Here is a 21,306-nt window from a genome sequence, read left to right as displayed (position 1 = left end):
CACATCTGGCCCAACATTCTTTCCATGATGTAAATGCACTTTGGTAAAATTCTGGAGATTGACTTTTATACCATCGCTTGACACAGGAAATAAGGTCTTTCTCATTATCAAATGTTTTATTGTGCAGGTGGGTCTTCAGATGACCCAAAGAGGTAAAACTCAGACAGAGCCAAGTCCAGACTGTAGGGAGGATGAGGAATAATTTTCCAACCCATTTTCCTGATTTTCTCCTGCGTCATAAGGGCTGTATGAGGTTTGACATTGTCATGGTGTAGTCTGATGAGCTGACCCTGAAGCTGTGGTCTGTGGGTCTTGATGGCACATCGCAGCTTGTCCAATGACAAACAGTAATGGTCCCAGTTAATTGTGGAGGCACGTTCCAAAAAGTCAATGAAAATGACACCACACTGATTCCACAAGAAAGAGGCCATCACCTTGCGGTCTGCTGTTCATGATAGTCTTGGTTTCTTCTTCTGAGGGGAACCCAGATAACGCCACTCCATGGATTAGTTTTGCTCTCAGGTTCGGACAAAAACAACCATGTTTCATCCTGGGTAATGACGCCATCAAAATACTGTTTCCATTCTTCAGTAAAAGTATTCATGAGACCCTCACACACATTCTTCCTCATCATTTTCATTTCTCTTGTCAATAATCTAGGCACCCAACACGCACAGATTTTTCTGTACCCTAGTGACTGTACCAGTGATACCACACTACGCGATGACAAACGAGTCATTCAGCAAGCTGTCGTGTCGTCACACATCTGTCATTTTGGATGATTCGGTCAATGGTCTCCTTATTCACATCACTCACTGCCGTCGATGGTCTACCGCATTGTGGATTGTCCAGTAGAGAGAAATCACCTACTTTAAACCTCTGCAACCACTGCTGGATACTGCTGCGATCTACTGTGTCCTCCCCATAAACAGGGAGTAACTTCCTGTTAATCGATGTGGCAGAGTGATAACCGGTCTTGAAGAGGAACTCCATCACCAACCTTTGTCGCAACCTGACATCTACTTCACAGTCCATTGTGGCTCACCTGTAAATAAAAGAAAATACTTTTATACACCAACTTATAGCTAAATGTTCGAAGTATGTTCACAAAAAATTTCATTCTCCTCCTGCAAAAAAATTAGAGACAACTGTGCAAAACTTTTTGAACATCCTTTGTAAAATATGAGTTTTCGCAATGTTCAGTTTCAATCTACTTAACTGGAACCAGTTTTCTGGGTTACTGAGTGTGCTCACAACATAGCTTTGAATTTTTCTTCCATCATTACTTTCAGTTAAAGCAAAGTATCACCAGCAAACAGAACTGGTGGGGAATTTATACTTATGGGTGACACATTTACAGCAAACAGGAACAGGACTGGGCATAAAATGGAGCTTGAGGTACACCTTATGATACTGTACCCCATTTAGAATAACAATTCACTGCATTTGAAGCAACAGTTATCCTTTGTTTTCTGTTCTGCAGGTATGATAAAAGCCACCGAAGAGCATTGCCCTTAATCACATATTTACCTTACTTGTATATGAGAAAGGCATAGTTTACAGAGTCACAGGCTGCTGTAAGATGGCAGAAGGAACCTGCAAAATACTAACGCTATTACAGTTTGGATTTCAAAAGGGCCACTCTACTGAGACAGTTATATATTGGTGATATAATATCACCATTTGGGATCTATTGTGATTTATCAAAGGCATTTGATCATAATATTCTATCAGAGGAGTACTTGCCACACTGAGATAGTGACACTCTGCAGCGAGCGACAGGGACAGTTGAATTTGCCATTCTTGGAACTGAGAGCTGGCTGGAACCCAAAGTAGAAAGCTCCAAAATATTTAGTGAAACATAGAACATATATCAAAAAGACAGGTTAGATGCCATACAAGGGGGTGTGTTCATTGCAGTTGACGAAAACATTGTGTCTATTGAGATCAAAACTGAATCTAACTTTGAAGCTACCTGGACGCAAGTAACACGAGTAGGTGAACTGAAGTTAATTATCAGATTCCATTGTGATAGTTTTAGAAACATCCCAAAAAGTTTATTCTTTGCATCTAGTTCCAATATGACAGATGTAAAGGCATTATAGGCAGAGTTTAAACAGTTTGTGAATTGCACTCTGGAAAAGTAAGTGCTGAGCAAGTGGATTAAGGATGGAAAGGTCACACTGTGGCTTAATAATAGAATCCAGACAACGCTGAGGAGGCAGTGACTGTTGAACTCTCAGTACAAAACACAATGCAACAATGATGACAAGCAAAAGTTAGTATAAATTCACGTGTCTGTAAAAAGATCAAGCTTCCACCAGCATATCTTAGCAAAAATCTCACCAAGAACCCAAGAGAATTCTGGTCCTACATAAAACCACTAACCAGGTCAAAGGTTTCTAACCAGTTTGTTGACCAGTCTTGTGTTGCAATAGAAGACGGCAGAAAAAAGCCGAAGCTTGGCCCCTTACTTATCTTGCACTTATCATGAATCTCTTGCCCAGTGTGAAGTCCTCAGCGACTGGAAGAAGTGCAGGCGACTGCCATACGTAAGAAGGGTAAAAGAAAGGACTCGTAAAATTACAGACCAGTATTCACAGAATCAGTTTTCTGCAGAATTCTTGAACATAATCTGAGTTCGAATATACTAAAATTTCTTGAAACAGAAAGCTTCTGCTCGCAGTCAGCATGGATTTAGAAAGTATCGTTTGTGCAAAGCTCAGCTTTCCTTATCCTCATATAATATCCTGCGAACCATGGACAAAAAGCAACAGGCAGAACCCATATTACTATATTTCCAGAAAGCATTTGACACAGTCCCCCAGTGCAGAATGTTAATGAAGGTCCAAGTATATGGATTAGTTTCCCAGATATAAGAGTGGCTTGATGACTTCTTACGTAAAAGAATCCAGTACGCTGTCCTCAATTATGACTGTTTCTCGGAGACAAAGATATTGTCAGGAGAATCCCAGGGAAGACTGATAGGACCAATCTTATTCTCTATATACATAAATGATCTAATGTAATGGACAGGGTGAACAGAAAACTGAGACTGTTTGCTGATGATGCTGTGGTGTTTAGGAAAGTGTCATGGATGAGGGATTGTAGGAGGATACAAGATAACCTGGACAAAATTTCTAGTTGGTGTGATGAATGGCAGCTTGCTCTAAATGTGGAAAAGTGTAAATTAATGAAGATTGGGAAAACAATCCCACAGTGTTCAGATACAGCATTGGTAGTATGCTGCTTGGCATAGTTACTTCAGTTAAATATGCAGGTGTAACGTAGCAGAGCAATTTGAAGTGGAACAAGCACATAAGGACATTAGGGCAGAAGGCAAATAGTTGACTTCGGTTTATTGGTATAGTTTTAGGTAACAGTAGCTCATCAATAAAGGAGACCACATATAGAATACTAGTGCAACCCACACTCAAGTACTGGTCAAGTGCTTGGGATCCCCTCCAAGTTCAATTCAAAGAAACCATCGAAGTTACCAGTAGGTTTGATCAACATGCAAGTATTATGGAGATGCTTTGTCAACTCAAATGGAAATCCCTGGAGAGAAGGTAACATTCTTTTCACGAAACACTATTGAGAGAATTTAGAGAACCACCAACATATATTTCATGTAAGGACGACGAAGGCAAGACAGAAATTAAGGCTTATATGGAGACATGGACAGTCATTTTTCCCTCACTCTATCTGCAAGTGGAACAAGAAGGGAAATGACTAGTAGTGGTTCAAGGTACCCTCTGCCATGCATCATACAATGACTTGCAGTGTCTGTACATAGATGTAGGTGAAGGCTATATACAACTACTACACCCAAGGATAGTCATAAAAAAAATATCCAGAACATTATCCTTTCAGAAAAGTGTAATACAGTATGCTTGCTTATCCATAGATCAGTCTGCCAATCGACCACTTAAGCAAACTCTAACTCATATATGAAGTCTTCACAGGTTGTCAGCCGAGTAGCGTCGCCGTCTAATAGCAATGTTTCGATGGAATGCGTCTCCATTATCTTCAGGCGAAGTGTCGGGACATCATCGGTCGCGAGCTGATATATCTGCTGGACCGCTCCCTTCTTCCTGCTGGCCAATCACGCACCCGCAGAATTGCCCGATGCACCTGGAGCAGCCGGTGGTGGTGAGAGGGGGGGGGGGGGGGGGGGGGGGGCACCACAACCTAATCAACCGCAACAGTGGCTACCTTCTCAGCACAGCCTGGGAGCCTGCAATCAGGAAAATCAGAGAAGACCATTCCGTTCCACCAAGGGCCACGGACGGAGCAGACAGAGATGGATGCCGGGACACGAACCCCGCACCGGCATCAGCATTCTCTGTTTCTGTATTGTCCTTTCTGTTTTGTCCGGTATGAACGTTCGGCATGCCTTAAGCACTGGGCTCCTTGGAATGCTTGCGAGAAGAAAGGCCACATCGCGATCGTGTATCGTCCACTGAAGGTAACTCAGGATATGGTTGCAGATTGACACAGTTGCTGCAGTGATGTTATTGAATTCTCAAAACTGTGTGGGCTTAGGTTCGCCACTGTTGACACTGGTCACATGGAAGCTGGGCAGTTATAACAATCAGAGCATTTCACTGTTCGGACAATTTATGGCATTTTGGCATTTACCTCGTACAAATCAGTGGTTCATATCATTACATTTTTGGTGGTTGCTGATGCAGGTGTTGAGAACTTGTTTGGGATGGATGCATTTCAGGCATTTGTATTTTCTGTCACCAGCACAGTTCACCTTGTGTCTGATCATGCACTGTATTTCCAATTGGAAACACTGTGTGAAGAGTTTTTGAACTTGTTTTCTGAAGAAATAGGGTGTGCTATGAATTTTTCTGCTCATATTTCATTGAAATCCATGGCTCGGCTTCATTTTTTGTCATGTGTGTCCTGTTCCTGTTGCCTTGAAAGATCAAGTGAAAGCAGAATTGGACAGACTTCAATCTCTATGAGTGGTGCAACCTGTGAATGGTTGTCTCCGCTGGTTGTAATTCAGAAGCCATCAGGAAAATGTTGCCTCTGCGGCAACTTACATCCTACTGCCAACACACACCTGGAGGAACTGTTGGTGAAAATACTGGGTGCCAGTACTTTTCTAAAACTGATTTGTCTGAAACATAACTGCAGGTTCCTGTGGATGAAGAGTCTTGGCGAGTTCTGGTTTTGAGAACTCCTTTTGGTCTCTATCAATATTTGCGCCTTCATTTTGGTGTGGCTAATGCCCCTGCTATTTTTCAATGATTTTTAGAATTAATCATCTGGGTGGTATTGTTGTCGTGGTCACTTCCAACCGATCACTTGAAAAATTTGTGCACATTGTTTTCTGTCTTACTGTCCACAGGTTTATGGTGTAACCACATGAAATCTCAGTTTTTTCAACCTTCTGTTGTGTATTTGGGGTCATTTATTTATTTATTTATCCATCCATAGACAATCAGGATTGTATGGATATTGTCAACATAATTATATACAATAGGTACACAAATTTATAATTATCACAATCGGAATTCATGAATATTGTAACGTAAAGATACATTGTTAAACCACTTAATAACACAGTTGATAATTTTTATATATAACTATATATTTACATCATTCAAAGTAATCCTTGACAGTACAAAAACACTTTTCCAATAGATATTTTTTTACGATTTCCTGAAGTTATCTATTTTGCTTTTGTCTTTGATCCCTTGTGGAAGATTGTTGTACAATTTAATTCCATTACATAACATGCTATTTTGAGTTTTTGATTTGTTTTTCCTATAGAGATGTAAGTGTTGACTATGTCTGGTTTCATGTGCATGTATGGAACTGTTTATCAGGAACTAGTCATTGTGTTTTTTTATGTATATTACCGTCTGCAAAATGTATTCAAATGGAACTGTCAATATACCCAAAGATTTTAATAACTCTGTGCAATGGGATCTATTGCTACTTTTCGTTATGATTTATATGGCCCTTTTTTACAACTTAAATACTGTTTGTCTGTTCTGCTCTGTTGATCCCCTGAAGGATATGCCATAACTAATTATAGAGTGGACATACGCAAAATAAGCAGTTCTAGTACTCGAGCTACTACAAACTGAATTTATTATCCTAAGTGCATAGCATGCTGAAGCTATTCGCTTTCCAAGTACCACAGTGTGCTCGGTCCAATTTAGTTGAGAGTCGACATGCATGCCTAAAAATTTTGTTGATGGAACACATTATATGTGCTCGTCATTAATTTTTAGCTTGGTACTGTTCGGTTTTCTGCTTAAGTAGAAACTAATACTGTTGCGGTTAGGGTTAATTTATTAGCCTCTATCCACTAGCATACACGCTTAAGTGTTTCCTCAGCTTTTCCATTGCGTACACTGGGCGACTCAGCTTTGATTAAGATGTTACTGTAATCATCAAACAGTACTGATTCATCATGTTTGACACTGTGTGGAAAATCGTTGATGTATATTAAAAAGAAGATTGGGCCCAGCACACTTCCTTGGGAGACTCCTATACTGATGTATTCTGGGTTTGAAAGGTATGAAAAGGTATGATTGGAGTTAGTTTGAGTGGTCTCCACCTGTTGGACCCTGTTTTGCAGATATGAATGAAATCACATGTTTGTTACTCCTCTTACTCCTAGTGCGTTTAGTTTGTTTAGCAAAATTGTGTGATCTACTGTGTCAAACGCTTTGGTCAAATCAAGGAAGATCCCTGTTATGTAGTCTCCTTTGTCTAGTGCTTTGAGTATAACATTTGAGAAATGAGCTACAGCTGAATTTGTGGTTTTGCCAGCCTGGAAACCAAATTGCTCTTTACTCAGAAGATTGGACTCTGTTAAGTGCCCCATGAGCCTGTTTTACATTATGGTCTCTATGACTTTTGAAAAGGATGACAGTAATGAGATTGGTCTGTAATTTTCTATGATTTCTGGGTCACCATTCATATATATAGGTAGGATTTTTGCATGCTTTAGTATGTCTGGGAAGCAACCTGTGGAGAAGGATTCATTGATAATGAGCACTAAAGGGTCTTTGATGCTGTCTGTGCAGTCCTTCAGTAAGCACACAGGTACTTCATCTGTGCCTGCTGAATTTTTACATTTTAGGTTACTCACAACACTGCATACTTCTTGGTTACCCAGCCGTTATTGCTGAGTGATTTAGTGATTCTGAGAACTTTAGGAAACACTTCTTCAAATCTGAATTCAAATATTGACATAAACTTTGAAAACTTCCCATTTATAATAGTTTCTCTGTGCACTGCCTCCCATGTTTGACTGTTAATTAGTGAGGCAAATAGAGCTCTTTCTGACTTAGAGAAAACCCTACTGTACTTGTGTATTTTAGTGTTATTATCTAATTTTATGCCTAATTTTAATAACTGACTGGAATGATCTGAGATGCCCAGTTCATCAATGACAATGTCACACCTATATTTCTCTATGTCCATTAACATATGGTCAATACTCGATGCTGAATGTCTGGTTATCCTAGTGGCAGTGTTAATTAATGGTGATATACCATAGGTGTACATAATGTTCAGAACACTGTTGCATGACGTATCTGGGTTCATCATGTTAATTTTTAGATCTCACAAATGATGAATTTGCCTTTGGGACTGGAGACCATATCTAATGCTTGGGTTAACTTTGTACTGAATGTGTCCATGTCACCACTGGGAGTACAATAAAGGCAAAATACATTTAGACTTTGGAATACATCTAGGTTTTTTATCTCTAAAGCTCATATTTCTATGTGTTTATCCTCACTTAATGCCGTAACATCATTTCTAATTTTATACATAATCCCCTCCTTCACGTATATGCATGATTCACCACATTTCATAGTGTTTCTACTGTAATGACAGGCTAGACTGTATGAATTTATTGCTACATTTGCTAATTCTGAACCATTACACCAACGTTCTGTTAAGCAAACAAGTGAGTTGTCAACAGACTGCAGTTCCACTTCTAATTGTTGCACTTTGTTTCTTATGCATTGCATATTTTGGTGGAAGACTAAGAAGTACTGAGCACTGCTTACCTTGTAGACTTTACATGTCTACTGTCTTGGTCTAAAAAATCCTTTTGGCAATGAGGTGTTACAGTTATCCTACTGATTTATGAAATGATCATTGTTTCTTCCTTTGGATCCTCACATTTTCTTGCTGTTTTTGCTGAAGACGATTCTGGTGCTGCCTCTTCGTGTTCAAGTGATGATCCTGGCTGCGCTGATGCTGTGGCTGTGACTGACTTTCTTGTTATGGAGCTGTTATGGTGTTTTCATATTTTCTTGATCAAAGCTGACTGTATAGCAATTGTATTTATTGCAGCATGGCCGTCTTTCTGTACTGGTTTTGTCAGCATTTTGCCAATGCATGACTTCCCAGTGCTGTTATAGTGTTGACTACGTTTCGTTAACAGATCTCTTGAGTTGGGACACTCAAAGAATATTACGTTTTGATAACACTTGCATATTTTACGAAATTGTCTGTTTATTTTTGTAAGCTCCAAATTTACTATTGAGTTGTCCTGCAGATTGTGTCTGTGAGGCATGCTTGTCACTACAATATTCGGCACTTTGAGGTTCAGTAGCATTGTTTCTAGACACTGTGTGGAAAATTTAATCTCATTTCGGTATACATAGTTGCTTCCATCCGTGATTATGACTGTGTCATTATTAGCTAACTCATTTAGTGAATTACTGTTTTTCATTATCTCGGTCAAATGCGCACTTGGCTTAGTTGATCCTGTGGCCGTAAATGACGAACTGTATTCATTCATTTTCTCAGCGATTCTCTTGGCGTCACTGTCACCAAGTAAAAAGACTCATATTTTGTAGTTCCCCGTGTTATTGGTTGTACAAATTTTCTTGACTGTGCACTTTATTGGACGTTTTGTCGCTGATTTTGCTGTTTTATTACAGTCTTCATCTAGAACCAAGTATTTATTTGATAGTGGTATCACCGGAGCTGTACTTACTGTTTGTTCACATGCTTTAGTTGGCATTTTCTGCATAGAAAGACCATTTACAGCAACATCTTGTGCTAGGCGATGATTTTGCTCCAATCCATGGTATTTTATTTCCAGTTCTTGATATTTCTTCTGGGGTTCATGGTATTTTGTGGTTATAGTCACTAAATCATCTGTAAGAACCCTTATTATTGTTTATTATTGTTTCTTTTGATTTTAGTGTGTTCAGTATTTCGTTTTTTGTGGCACTCATAAAGCTCTGATGGCATGTCCAGTCACGGTCGTCTTTTATGTACTTCAGATTCACTTTAACACATTTATCGTGATACCACAACTTGCACTCAATACACAGGATACCTTGTTTAACCTAGCCTACTACGATAAATTCCTGCTGGGGCAGCCACAATGGCCCACCTGTTGGATGCCTTGTTATGCAATAGTGTATCTTTTTGCTGGAGCCCGGATTGCAAACATGCTTTTCAAAGGTTGACGTCCAAACTACTCTCAGTCCCCTGTTTAGATATGTTCTCTCCAGACCGGCAAATAGTGTTGGCGGCTGACACCTCACAGTACAGCTTCCGCACTGCTGTAGCACACCGATATGCTGGTGGCTCTGAATGAGCTATTGCTTTTGCCTCAAAATCTCTCACTCTGACCCAGCAGCATTATTCTCCGGAGGAAAAAAAGGCACTTGCCATAGTATGTGCTCTCCAGAAATTCCATGTTTTTTGTATGGCTTCAATTTTCACCTTATTACTGACCATAAACTTCAGTTTCCTGTTTAACCCGTATGCTTCCTTGCGTGACAAGGCAGCACACTGCCTACAATGCAGGGTGCTATTCTTGTCTCGCATCAACTATGAAATCCATTTTCGACCTACTTTTAAACATGTCAATGCAGACGCCTTGTCCTGCTTTCCTGTTGCTCCTGATTCCAACTTTGATTATAAAGAATTACTTTGCTTCCATCTTAATACTGAAAAGCAGGCCATCATTGAGGGTTCCCCAATTACGAGTTCACTCATAGCTGCTGCCTTTGCCACCGAACCTGTTCTCCACCAGGTGGTTCGGCTTGTTCGACAGGGATGGCTAGGTAACCTGCCGGGTCAGGATTCACACCCCCTGCACAACTATTTTTCCTTATGGTATTGCCTCTCTGTGTTTGATGGTATTTTGCTGTTGTCCATGGAAGACCTCTCTCCCAGAGTAGTCATTCCCGCCACATTAGGGCGTGAGGTTATAAGCCTTCCCCACCACGTCCATTGGGGAGTTTTACACACTAAACTGTTAGCTGGGAGACATGTCTTTTGGGCAGGGACTGATGGCAAAATTGGTGCTTTGTCACGGCTTATGAGCTTTGTGCCCAACAGGTAGCTCCCAGGGCTTCTGTCCCCCTGGGCTGCTCCACACCAGCCATGGAAATGCATTCATGTAGACTTTGTGGGTATCTTCTTGAATTCCTATTGGCTCTTAGCTATGGACGCATTTTACCAGTTTCCTTACTATCTCCGGTGTGTGTCGACACCAGCTGAGTCACAATTCATATGCTTTTGAGGGTTTTTTTCTATTGAGGGTTTGCCTTGTACCTTAGCTTCTGATAATGGGCCCTAGTTCATTTATCACACTTTTCAATTGTTTTGTTCCCATCATCACAGTACTTATCATGTTACAGCTCCACCATTCCACCCTCAATCAAATGGCGAGGGTGAACCACCGATCCGCCTGTTGTCTGTTGTCATAACCTGCTGTTCCGGTCAGGCCACCTCTGCAGGGCTGTTCACCATCGTCGTCGCCATGGGGTTCAACCCCATGGTCCATCTCCCTTGGGTCGGCGTTGCAGCCTCCCCTCCGCCTGTCGGCACGGCCACCACCAATCCTGATCCGATAGATGTGTCTCTCATTGGGCCATTGGCATCTCCTTCGTCACCTGGCCGCCCTCTTCACATGAGGGAGAAGTGTCCTGTATCTTGCTATTAGTGCGTACAAGTGTGAGGGCACCGAGTGTAATGTCATTGTGCATGTTGTGTACTTAAATCGACCGCCAACTGTATCAGTGCACGCTGTAGGTAGTGTGCACACAGCATGGTCTCTGCCATGCTGTCTACTGGCAACTGGCGCCTATATATGGGCGGAGCGGTGCAAGTCATGAGAGGCTTATTTCTGTTGTTGTTCAGAGGTTTATGAATAAAGCCATATTTGTATTATTTGGATTGGTTTCGTATATATTTCGTATGCAACAACTAATTCCCAAACACACTGTAGTAGACATAATTTCTTGTGAATAATGTTTACAAGAGTACGCTAAAGAAGTTGTTTCTGCCAACCAATATCTAATTTGTCTCGTTCTGCATTCGTGAAGCCTCTTCTTCATGAAGGGATTTATGGAAACTGATTTTGTGTGTGTGTGTGTGTGTGTGTGTGTGTGTGTGTGAATGAATAAATTAATGACTGAATTAATTTATTTATCAATTACTGAACCTGCATTTACAGAACAACTATTGTTCGTGCATATACAGCAACTGGATGAAATAGAAGCAAGGTGTTATTAGAGGTGCCATTACTTTGGATTTGAATACTCTCTCTGGAACACTCTCTTCTGGTATGTTGTTTATAGAAGTACGGTGGAGCTAATTGAGGGACATGGGTGTTGAGGAAACTGATTTGGATAATGAAACTATACTTTTTTCATCAGTTCACCAATAAAAACTACTTTATTATTGCAAAGGTGAGTGCAATAAAAATGTATGAAATATAGCCTAGAAAGAAAAGATGTGTGACACACATGAGTTTCTAATGTACATTACATACATACAGAATTAATGCTTAACGATATCCTTAATTTTGATCTGTCTAAGCAAGCCAACCACTGACAATCAGCTGTCATGCTTTTTTTTCGTGACAGATATCTGATACTGGTCGCATTCATTTTGAGCTTTAAACCATTGCATTGCAAGGCAGTATCTATAGTATCTTAAAGTGTAAGTGCCTCAGAAGCATCTGGTATATTTTCATTTTCATTTTGTAGACCATTAGTTGATGAGATGCTGGCGGCGTCAGCTTTATCAGTGATGAGGTTTACAATTTCGCTATCCTGTGTGACTTGGTACTCTGCATGTGTACTGTCAACACTCATCCATTTTTGCACATCTTCTTCATGACAATTGAATTCTTTCAGTATATTAAGCTTTACAGATATATCGTTCTGTTCGTCAGTTTCAGTTAAACTTTGAGAACTTTCCACCATACCCAAAGTTTTATTCCACTCTTTTTTCAAGTTCTTTTCTTTTACGCTACCCCATGCAGCTCCAATTATTTCTCCCTCCTCTTCTCTTCCCGACAGTAACCTACCTATGTATCAATTCTTTTCTGTATATTAGTTGAACAGACACAAAACTTCGAAGCCAAAATGACTTTCGATTGTTTAAATGAGGAACAGGTATTTGAAACCTTTTGCATTGAGCTGTCTGAATACGGTTTACTGATCATAAGCATATATCGTGTCCCAGAATATTGGGCTACTAGGGCATTTCTAGAGAAACTTGAAACTCTGTTAAGTAGGTTGCAGATAGGGAAACCATATAAAAAGATTGTAATTTGTTCTGATTTTAATATAGATATGAGACAAAAATAGATTTGTTACCACCCTGAAGGATTTGTTGGCTACAAACGGCTTAACACTAAATTTTACTGATTACACCAGGGTAACAGCCACTTCTGCCACAAGCATTGATAATATAGTGAGCAGCAAAAATTATGGGAATACAGAAAAACATGTATTAGAATTAGGAATATCTGATCACTCAGCACTTTTTATGTCATTGCCATGCATAGACAAAACATAAAGGCCCACAGCAAAATTGGTCAGAAATGTCAGCCAGCCAAATATAAACACATTTATCTTGAAATTAAGGGAAACCCACTGGACCTTCAGAAACCAGTGTTCAGTAAACAATAATTACAACACTTTCATATCTGAATTCAAGAACATTTTCAATTAATGCTTTCCCCTCTTATCAACACATGATAAACACAATAAAAGTAAGACATGGATTACGGAAGTATCAGGATATCTAGTATTAGTAAGAGGGAAATGCATAAGGAAGCGAAAACCAACCATGATGCTGAATTTATTAGGTACAAAAGCAAATACAAAAAAATATTTGATCGGGTAGTTAAACAAGCAAAACAAATGGCTAACAGTAAATATATAGCTAATGCCTCAAATAAATCAAAAGCAGTATGGCAGGTTGTCAAGAAAGAAACAGGTACTGAAGAAACAAAACATTTTAATTACAAACTAGAAATTGGTGGGAATACTGTTACTAACACTCGGCACATCTGTGAAGAACTTAATAAGTACTTCATAACCACAAACAAAACTCATAACTTCTTGCTTCCACAAATAAGACCTGATGCAGTACTGCAGGAATCAAGAGAGTTTAAATTTACTGCAGTATCATGTCATGAAGTAGCTAACATCATACAATCCTAAATAAATCTTAAATCTGTGAACTGGGATGAAATTCCAACAAATATCATAAAGGCAGGAAGTGACAGCATTGCACCTCAACTCTGTAAAATAATAAACCAATCGTTTGATGGGGGCTGCTTTCCAGACAGACTGAAGTATGCTGAAGTCTGTCCAATCTACAAAAATGGAATAGAAGATGATTTAGTAAATTTCCGCCCAATGTCTATGCTCCCAGTTTTCTCTAAAATAGTTGAACGAATAGTATGTAATCAATTATTCTCAATAACCAATATGGGTTTAGGAAGGGACGAAACACTTTACAAGCTGCAAATGAACTAATCTCTAAAGTAAGTAAATGCCTTGACAACAAACATAGTGTATCTGGTATTTTTTGTAACCTCTCAAAGGTGTTTGACACAGTAAACCATAAGCTACTGCTCCAAAAATTGGGTACCTATGGCTTCCATGGAAATTCTAAAAGGTGGTTTTCATCTTATCTCAAAAACAGATACCAAAGGTTGGTGCTACATCAAATGGGAGAGAAAACTTGATCTAGCTGGAAAGAAATTTAAACAGGCATGCCCCAAGGCTCGATATTAGGATCACTTCTGTTCTTATATTACACAAATGTCATGCCTAGCAAAGTAAATACAGATACAATACTTTAGGCAGATGACTCAACTGCTGTAGTCTGCTGCAAAAACACTGATGAATTAGTAAGGACCACAAAAAAAATTCTACAAGAACTTGAACACTGGATAAAAGACAATGCTATGAAATTAAATCTTGAAAAAACCCAAATCATACACTTCAGGACCAAACAAACTACTGAATGTATATCACAAATAGAATATTCAGGTAACATCCCTTCCATCTTCATATATGAAATACTTCTCTTTGAACAGAAAAACTTGCATCTGTTTGAAGGAAATACATTCACACATGCCTATGAAACTAGTCATAAATTGAAATACATGCTCCCTGGTCACTGACTCACAGTATATGAAAATACTCCATATTACATGGCTCTGAAGATCAGAAATAAGATAAGGTCAATATTTGGGGAATCCACATTGGAGACCATTGGCACATACCTAAAAAGCAAATGTTATTATAGTCTAGAAGGATTTCTAAAGGAATAAAAAGCAAATGTTATAGTTTAGAAGAATTTATAAATAGGAATAGGGAGTAAGGATACAAGTACTAATGGTATACTTTCGAAGCCATATAGATACAAAGTATACACATTCACTGTATATTCATGTTTATATATAGAACTATAGTTTGAATGGAGGTTTGTATTCCGTTCAGTACATCCATACTTCATATAGGTGTGTGAAGGCTATGGTAATGATTCGATGAGCTACGAAATGATTTAAAATATAATGTTGTATTTTTATTATAATAAGCAATGTATGTTCTACGTATTTCCTGTAGTATATAAAATACTGTAACAACTTAGGTTAAAGACTGACGAGTCACCAATGTTCTCAATTGAATGATTGTATAAAAACCTGTTATGTGACAATAAAGTATCTTATCTTATAGCACTATAATAAATAACAACACTATAAGGATAACAGATTGTACCCAGCTCAAATTTCCAGTTTGTCCCGCATGAAATCAACCACTGAGTAATAACACTTCAGTGTTCTTTCTATTAAGTGAACCTAAATTCATCTGCATCAACTTGTTCCCGTTTAATTTATTACAAATTTTCATTCCCATGTATTGAGGTCCCTGGGCATACAGTCCGAGGCAGTGGGTGGGGAGCATAAAATTTTCTTTCTTTCTGGTATCATGTGAATGGACAAAATGGTTTCCCTCAAATAATTCATGTCTGGTGTACAAAAATACGATACGATAATCTCATATATGTATAAGGATGACAGAGTTAATATTTTAAGTTTTCTAAATAATGGTCGCAATGGTTCTTTGTGATTTGATGTATGATTTTTTTCTGTATTTTTAGTATCCGCACCATGTTTGTCGAGTTAATCATACAGGCTTTCTTCTGTGAGGTGTAAACAGTAGGCATCACAGATATATTAACACGTTTGAAACAATGTGGCTTCTTACTTTTACCAATGACGACAATAGGAGTCAGTGTCTACCAGTACCATTGGCATGGACTAAAGCAGTAATATGGTCTCTGTTTATTTTAGAACCAGGTGCTGCTAATTCATGAATTAGCAAAGCTTTCCAATTGAGTCCAGTTTTGCCAGCATTGTAAACATTTTTGAGAACATAATCTTCTTCTCTCAATATACACCTTAGTTTGATTTTGAAACAATCAGCTGCTGAAGAATCAGCAGATAGTTTTTCTTCTTGTATTTGAAGCTCACAAATGTAGCATTTTAACAAGCTCTTGCTTGCTTTAAAATTTGACAGATCTCCAAGATTTTCATTGAATTGAATTGCCTTTTCACATTGGAATGGACCAGAGATAGGTTCTCCTTGTGATCTTTCTCGTGTAAACCACATATAAACAGCATCACCTACATCTGTGTTCATGGTGAATTTCATAGTTTTACGACTTGTCAATGCGTCAGTAAAATCTATCTTAGATATAAAATTTGTGATGCTCATCTTTTGTTTTTTTTGTATCTGTAATTGTCAATTTACCAAACTTCTGCTCATTAAATAACTTGGTTGCAGAATCACCTTCCTGTAACCTTTTATTAATCTTGTATTTGTCTTTCATGGGAAAATCAACACATTTTCATTTACGCATTTTACCTCATATGTTTACTTTACACTACAAAGTTGATACAAGTGATCAACAGAGCACAAACAGTAACCACTGATGGCAACTCAACATTGTGCTGGGGGGTTCGAGCAGGAGTGTAGTGAGGGGGCGACAAAACTGTAGTGGGGGGGGGGGGGGGGGGGGAAGGGAGGCATTTGCAACTGAGTTAGAGTTTTATGTGAGTGCAGGCTTCCTTGGTGAATTTCATACATGAAGTCTTCACAGGTTGTCAGCGGAGTAGCGTCGTCATCTCGTAGCAACGTTTCGATGGAATGCGTCTCCATCATCTTCAGGCGAAGTGTTGGAATATCCTTGGTCGGGAGCTGATATCTCTGTTGGACTGCTCTCCACTTCCCGCTGCCAGCTGATCACGCGTCCGCGGAATCGCACAATGTGCCTGGAGTACCTCCCTTTTTTACCAATAACGGTGCATTATTACCACAACTACAAAATGTGAACCTTTCAATCCATGTTGCGAGTTAGCTCTTTTCAATCTCCAAAAAAAATCTTTATTTTCTATTCCTCTTCCAATCATAAATTCCACATAACTTGTGAATGCTCTACTGCTTTGTTCTTACTTCCTGTACTATTTTTCCTAAGCATGTACTTATTCATTACTTACTGTAATCTGGAGGAACTCTGGGTAGAATAAAGTGTTCCCTTCTTCTGACACATGTAAATTTAAATGTAAAAATACCAGCACTGAATAGAATTCAAACTTACCAGACTCATCCCTTTAAACGTGTGACTTCTGTCACGATACTGCCCTTTTTCCCTTTAGGAACAGTACCTATATCTTACCTGGGTTGATCCTAGGAGTAACCTTTCTCCTTCCATTTTAGTAGGTACGCCTCTTTCTTTTTCCTATCCTTCTATGGTACAGGTCAGTCTCTTTCTTGATGCCCCTGTCCATGCAATATAGGTCAGCCTTTCATAGGTCTGCCTATCTCTCCTTGAGTAGGCCTCCTGGTTCATTGCCCTAGCATACATCTTTATGAATACTATTCTTAAATATCCTCTAGTAAAATTACAAATCTACTTTAGACTTCTATTCCACTTTCTAATACTTCATCTAATACACTAGAGTCCTCTTTCAGTCCTCACTTTTACCATATAAACAGATATCATGCCCACACATAGTAGATGCTATGTCTACCTGCATTTACGAACTCCCAGTAGATACTATGCCTTTTATCAAAGGGCTAGTATTGCACATGTAAATATATTTTTGAGAGTGACAAAAAATAACGGTGCAGAACTGTCACATACCAACAATGCATAATGTGCATCGACTCAAATGTACGCAACAAAAAACATAACGATGCAGAACTGTCATATATCAACAATGTAATATGTGCATTGACTCAGATGTACCTATATCTTTATTCCCCAAATCCCTTGGCAGTTCTGACATCACTTCAGGATTCTGATTTGTAATTCTCCTGTTTGTGTTTAAGTGTATCTTTGTGTGTATGTAGATGTGTGTTTGTGTATCCTGATTCTTCGGCCTACTTATATGAAATAAGCTGGAGGTTATTGGAACCCACGGAAAATAAGAAGGACTTCAGTGATAGAAGTATATCCACATGGAAAGAGGGAAATATAGACCTGTACTCAAATGAGGAGTAAGAAAGGAAAAAGTAGGACTGGTTGCTAAGATCAAAGAAGAGAAAGAAGATAGCCCCAAAGACAGGAAAACCCTTCCCACCCCCATTCCCCAGGATCCCTACTTCACTGGTTCTTGAGTGAGAAGCTGGAGGAGGTATGATGTTAAGCATCTCCTACAGAACGGACATTCTCGCCTTCACCTTTGAAGCCCCTGAAGAAAAATCTTAGCATGAAATTACAATGAAATGAAAACTCCTAGCTGCATACGGGCGTTGATATAAGTCAAAGGGGACAGTTGAAAATGTGTGCCTCAACCGGGACTCGAGCCTGGGATCTCCTGCTTACATGGCAGATGCTCTATCCATCTGAGCCACCGAGGACACAGAGTATGGTGCGACTGCAGGGACTTATATCTGGCACGCCTCCCGTGAGACCCACATTCCCAATTTATTGTCCCGCACTATATTCATAGTGCCCTGCCCATTATACTCATTACTCGCTTGTTTTTGCCACGTGCACACACACACACACACACACACACACACACACACACACACACACACACACACACACACACAAACTTAAGGCTCACCGGCCATTTGACCATCTTCTTCTTCTGTGCAGACACACAAACAGTGCCCAAACTCTTACAGGAATCGGCAAAAAGCCACGAGTACTGAGTATAATGGGCAGGGGCACTATGAATATAATGCGGGACAATAAGCTGGGAATGTGGGTCTCACGGGAGGCATGCCAGAGATAAGTCCCTGCAGTCGCACTATCCTCTGTGTCCTCATATAGATAGAGCAACTGCCATGTAAGCAGGAGATCCCATGTTCAAGTCCAGGTCAGGGCACAATTTACACACATTTTCAACTGTCCCTGTTGACTTATATCAATGCCTGTATGCAGCTAGGGGTATTCATTTCATTGTAATTTCATTTTAATGAGCTGCATGGTCACCGATGGTATCTGTTCTTTCAGAGTTGTCCAAAAAAACACTTATCATCTTCATATATATAAAATCTAACAACACCTGTGGAATGGCAAATGGTGAAGAATCAGTTACACTTGTCTGCGAGGGTTGTCTGTAAGGTGGGGTGTGTGATAATCTTAGTCATGCTTGCACTTACTCTACCCACCCCTTCCAAAAGTGATACAAGCCTTCCCATTTACATTACATCTCACAAAAGGTATAAAATATTCTATAAAAATAGAAAATTATACACTACAATAACATAGTTATTTAATCATTCACTTTAAACTATATTTCATACACACATAAAGTACTCCATTCAGTTTATGATGTCTAGATATCACTTTGTTTAAATAGTACCATTATGTTATACTTTTCACTCAAATAATATTTCATTCATTTCATTTCATGTCTAGAGATCACTGTTCATCTGTGATTCTCTTAAATATGTCTCAATATTGTAGTCATATCCAGTTTCCTAATTACTAACATTATAAGATAGTTTAAGAATTCAAGAATAGATTACAGAACAGTTTAAGAACTGAAGGAAATTCGGTGCAGGAAAACTGAGTTTGAAGAAACACCGAAAACAACTAGGGATCCACTGGTCGTCACTCCGACCGTTAACACAGAACATTAACATCCCTGGGAGACAGATGAGACTCCGCCCAGATCCCATGGATCTAACATTAGCTTCATTTGAGCAAGTGCATACCAATACTTCTCATTTAATTCTGTGTGAATGCCTCCTCTCAACAAAACAATCACCACTTTACTAGGTAACACAACATTAGGTAAAATTATTTTATGTTCTAATCTGTCCTGCACAAGTTTGAATTCTTTCCACGAGTCATCTATAACCTTGTTAGTATTACTAGGTTTGGAAAAAGCAACAGTTGCAATGTTTCCGGAGATTACACTCTCGGTAATTTCTCGATCTACAATTAGCTCAAAAGGTTCCGCCAGACTACTTACATTTATAATGTCAAAGTTCACTATTTTTTTTTTGAAATTTTGTTCTACATTATTTACTCGAGAACTGACAGCTCGTGTAGTAACGGTTTATATACTAACACCTGGAATTTTCGATTGAATAATCGATATTAATTCCTTAGACTGGTTGGTGCTCTCTCCCAAAGAATTCATTTCCTGTTTTACAGAATTAAATTTAATATTACATACATTCTACGGATCGGAGTGTGGAATGTCAGATCCCTTAATCGGGCAGGTAGGTTAGAAAATTTAAAAAGGGAAATGGATAGGTTAAAGTTAGATATAGTGGGAATTAGTGAAGTTCGGTGGCAGGAGGAACAAGACTTTTGGTCAGGTGATTACAGGGTTATAAATACAAAATCAAATAAGGGTAATGCAGGAGTAGGTTTAATAATGAATAAAAAAAATAGGAGTGCGGGTTAGCTACTACAAACAGCATAGTGAACGCATTATTGTGGCCAAGATAGACACAAAGCCCATGCCTACTACAGTAGTACAAGTTTATATGCCAACTAGCTCTGCAGATGATGAAGAAATTGATGATATGTATGACGAGATAAAAGAAATTATTCAAGTAGTGAAGGGAGGTGAATATTTAATAGTCATGGGTAACTGGAATTCGTCAGTAGGAAAAGGGAGAGAAGGAAACATAGTAGGTGAATATGGATTGGGGGGAAGGAATGACAGAGGAAGCCGCCTTGTAGAATTTTGCACAGAGCATAACTTAATCATAGCTAACACTTGGTTCAAGAATCATAAAAGAAGGTTGTATACCTGGAAGAATCCTGGAGATACTAAAAGGTATCACATAGATTATATAATGGTAAGACAGAGATTTAGGAACCAGGTTTTAAATTGTAAGACATTTCCAGGGGCAGATGTGGACTCTGACCACAATTTATTGGTTATGAACTGTAGATTAAAACTGAAGAAACAGCAAAAAGGTGGGAATTTAAGGAGATGGGATCTGGATAAACTGACTAAACCATAGGTTGTACAGAGTTTCAGGGAGAGCATAAGGGAACAATTGACAGGAATAGGGGAAAGAAGTACAGTGGAAGAAGAATGGGTAGCTCTGAGGAATGAAGTAGTGAAGGCAGCAGAGGATCAAGTAGGTAAAAAGACGAGGGCTAGTAGAAATCCTTGGGTAACAGAAGAAATATTGAATTTAATTGATGAAAGGAGAAAATATAAAAACGCAGTAAATGAAGAAGACAAAAAGGAATACAAACGTCTCAAAAATGAGATTGACAGGAAGTGCAAAAGCTAAGCAGGGATGGCTAGAGGACAAATGTATGGATGTAGAGGCTTATCTCACTAGGGGTAAGATAGATACTGACTACAGGAAAATTAAAGGGACTTATGGAGGAAAGAGAACCACTTGTATGAATATCAAGAGCTCAGATGGAAACCCAGTTCTAAGCAAAGAAGGGAAAGCAGAAAGGTGGAAGGAGTATATAGAGGGTCTATACAAGGGCGATGTACTTGAGGACAATATTATGGAAATGGAAGAGAATGTAGATGAAGAT

General features: G+C 39.0%; 1 protein-coding gene across 3 annotated transcripts in view; it reads right to left on the bottom strand.

Annotated features, from left to right (window-relative positions):
• Positions 1 to 21,306, bottom strand: part of LOC124805214 (45 kDa calcium-binding protein) — a 147,044-nt gene that overhangs the window by 114,003 nt on the left and 11,735 nt on the right. The window contains exon 1 of one of the 3 annotated variants that reach the window (XM_047265719.1): positions 435 to 468. The exons of the other annotated variants lie outside the window; for them this stretch is intronic. Within the exon in view, the coding sequence (XP_047121675.1) occupies positions 435 to 453 (19 nt within the window). The 5' untranslated portion in view covers positions 454 to 468. Of the gene's footprint in view, positions 1 to 434; positions 469 to 21,306 lie in introns of those variants that run through there. 3 annotated transcript variants of the gene reach the window in all.

Source organism: Schistocerca piceifrons, chromosome 7 (assembly GCF_021461385.2).
Source record: "Schistocerca piceifrons isolate TAMUIC-IGC-003096 chromosome 7, iqSchPice1.1, whole genome shotgun sequence".
Taxonomy (NCBI): domain Eukaryota; kingdom Metazoa; phylum Arthropoda; class Insecta; order Orthoptera; family Acrididae; genus Schistocerca; species Schistocerca piceifrons.
This window is presented reverse-complemented; position numbering and strand designations above follow the sequence as displayed.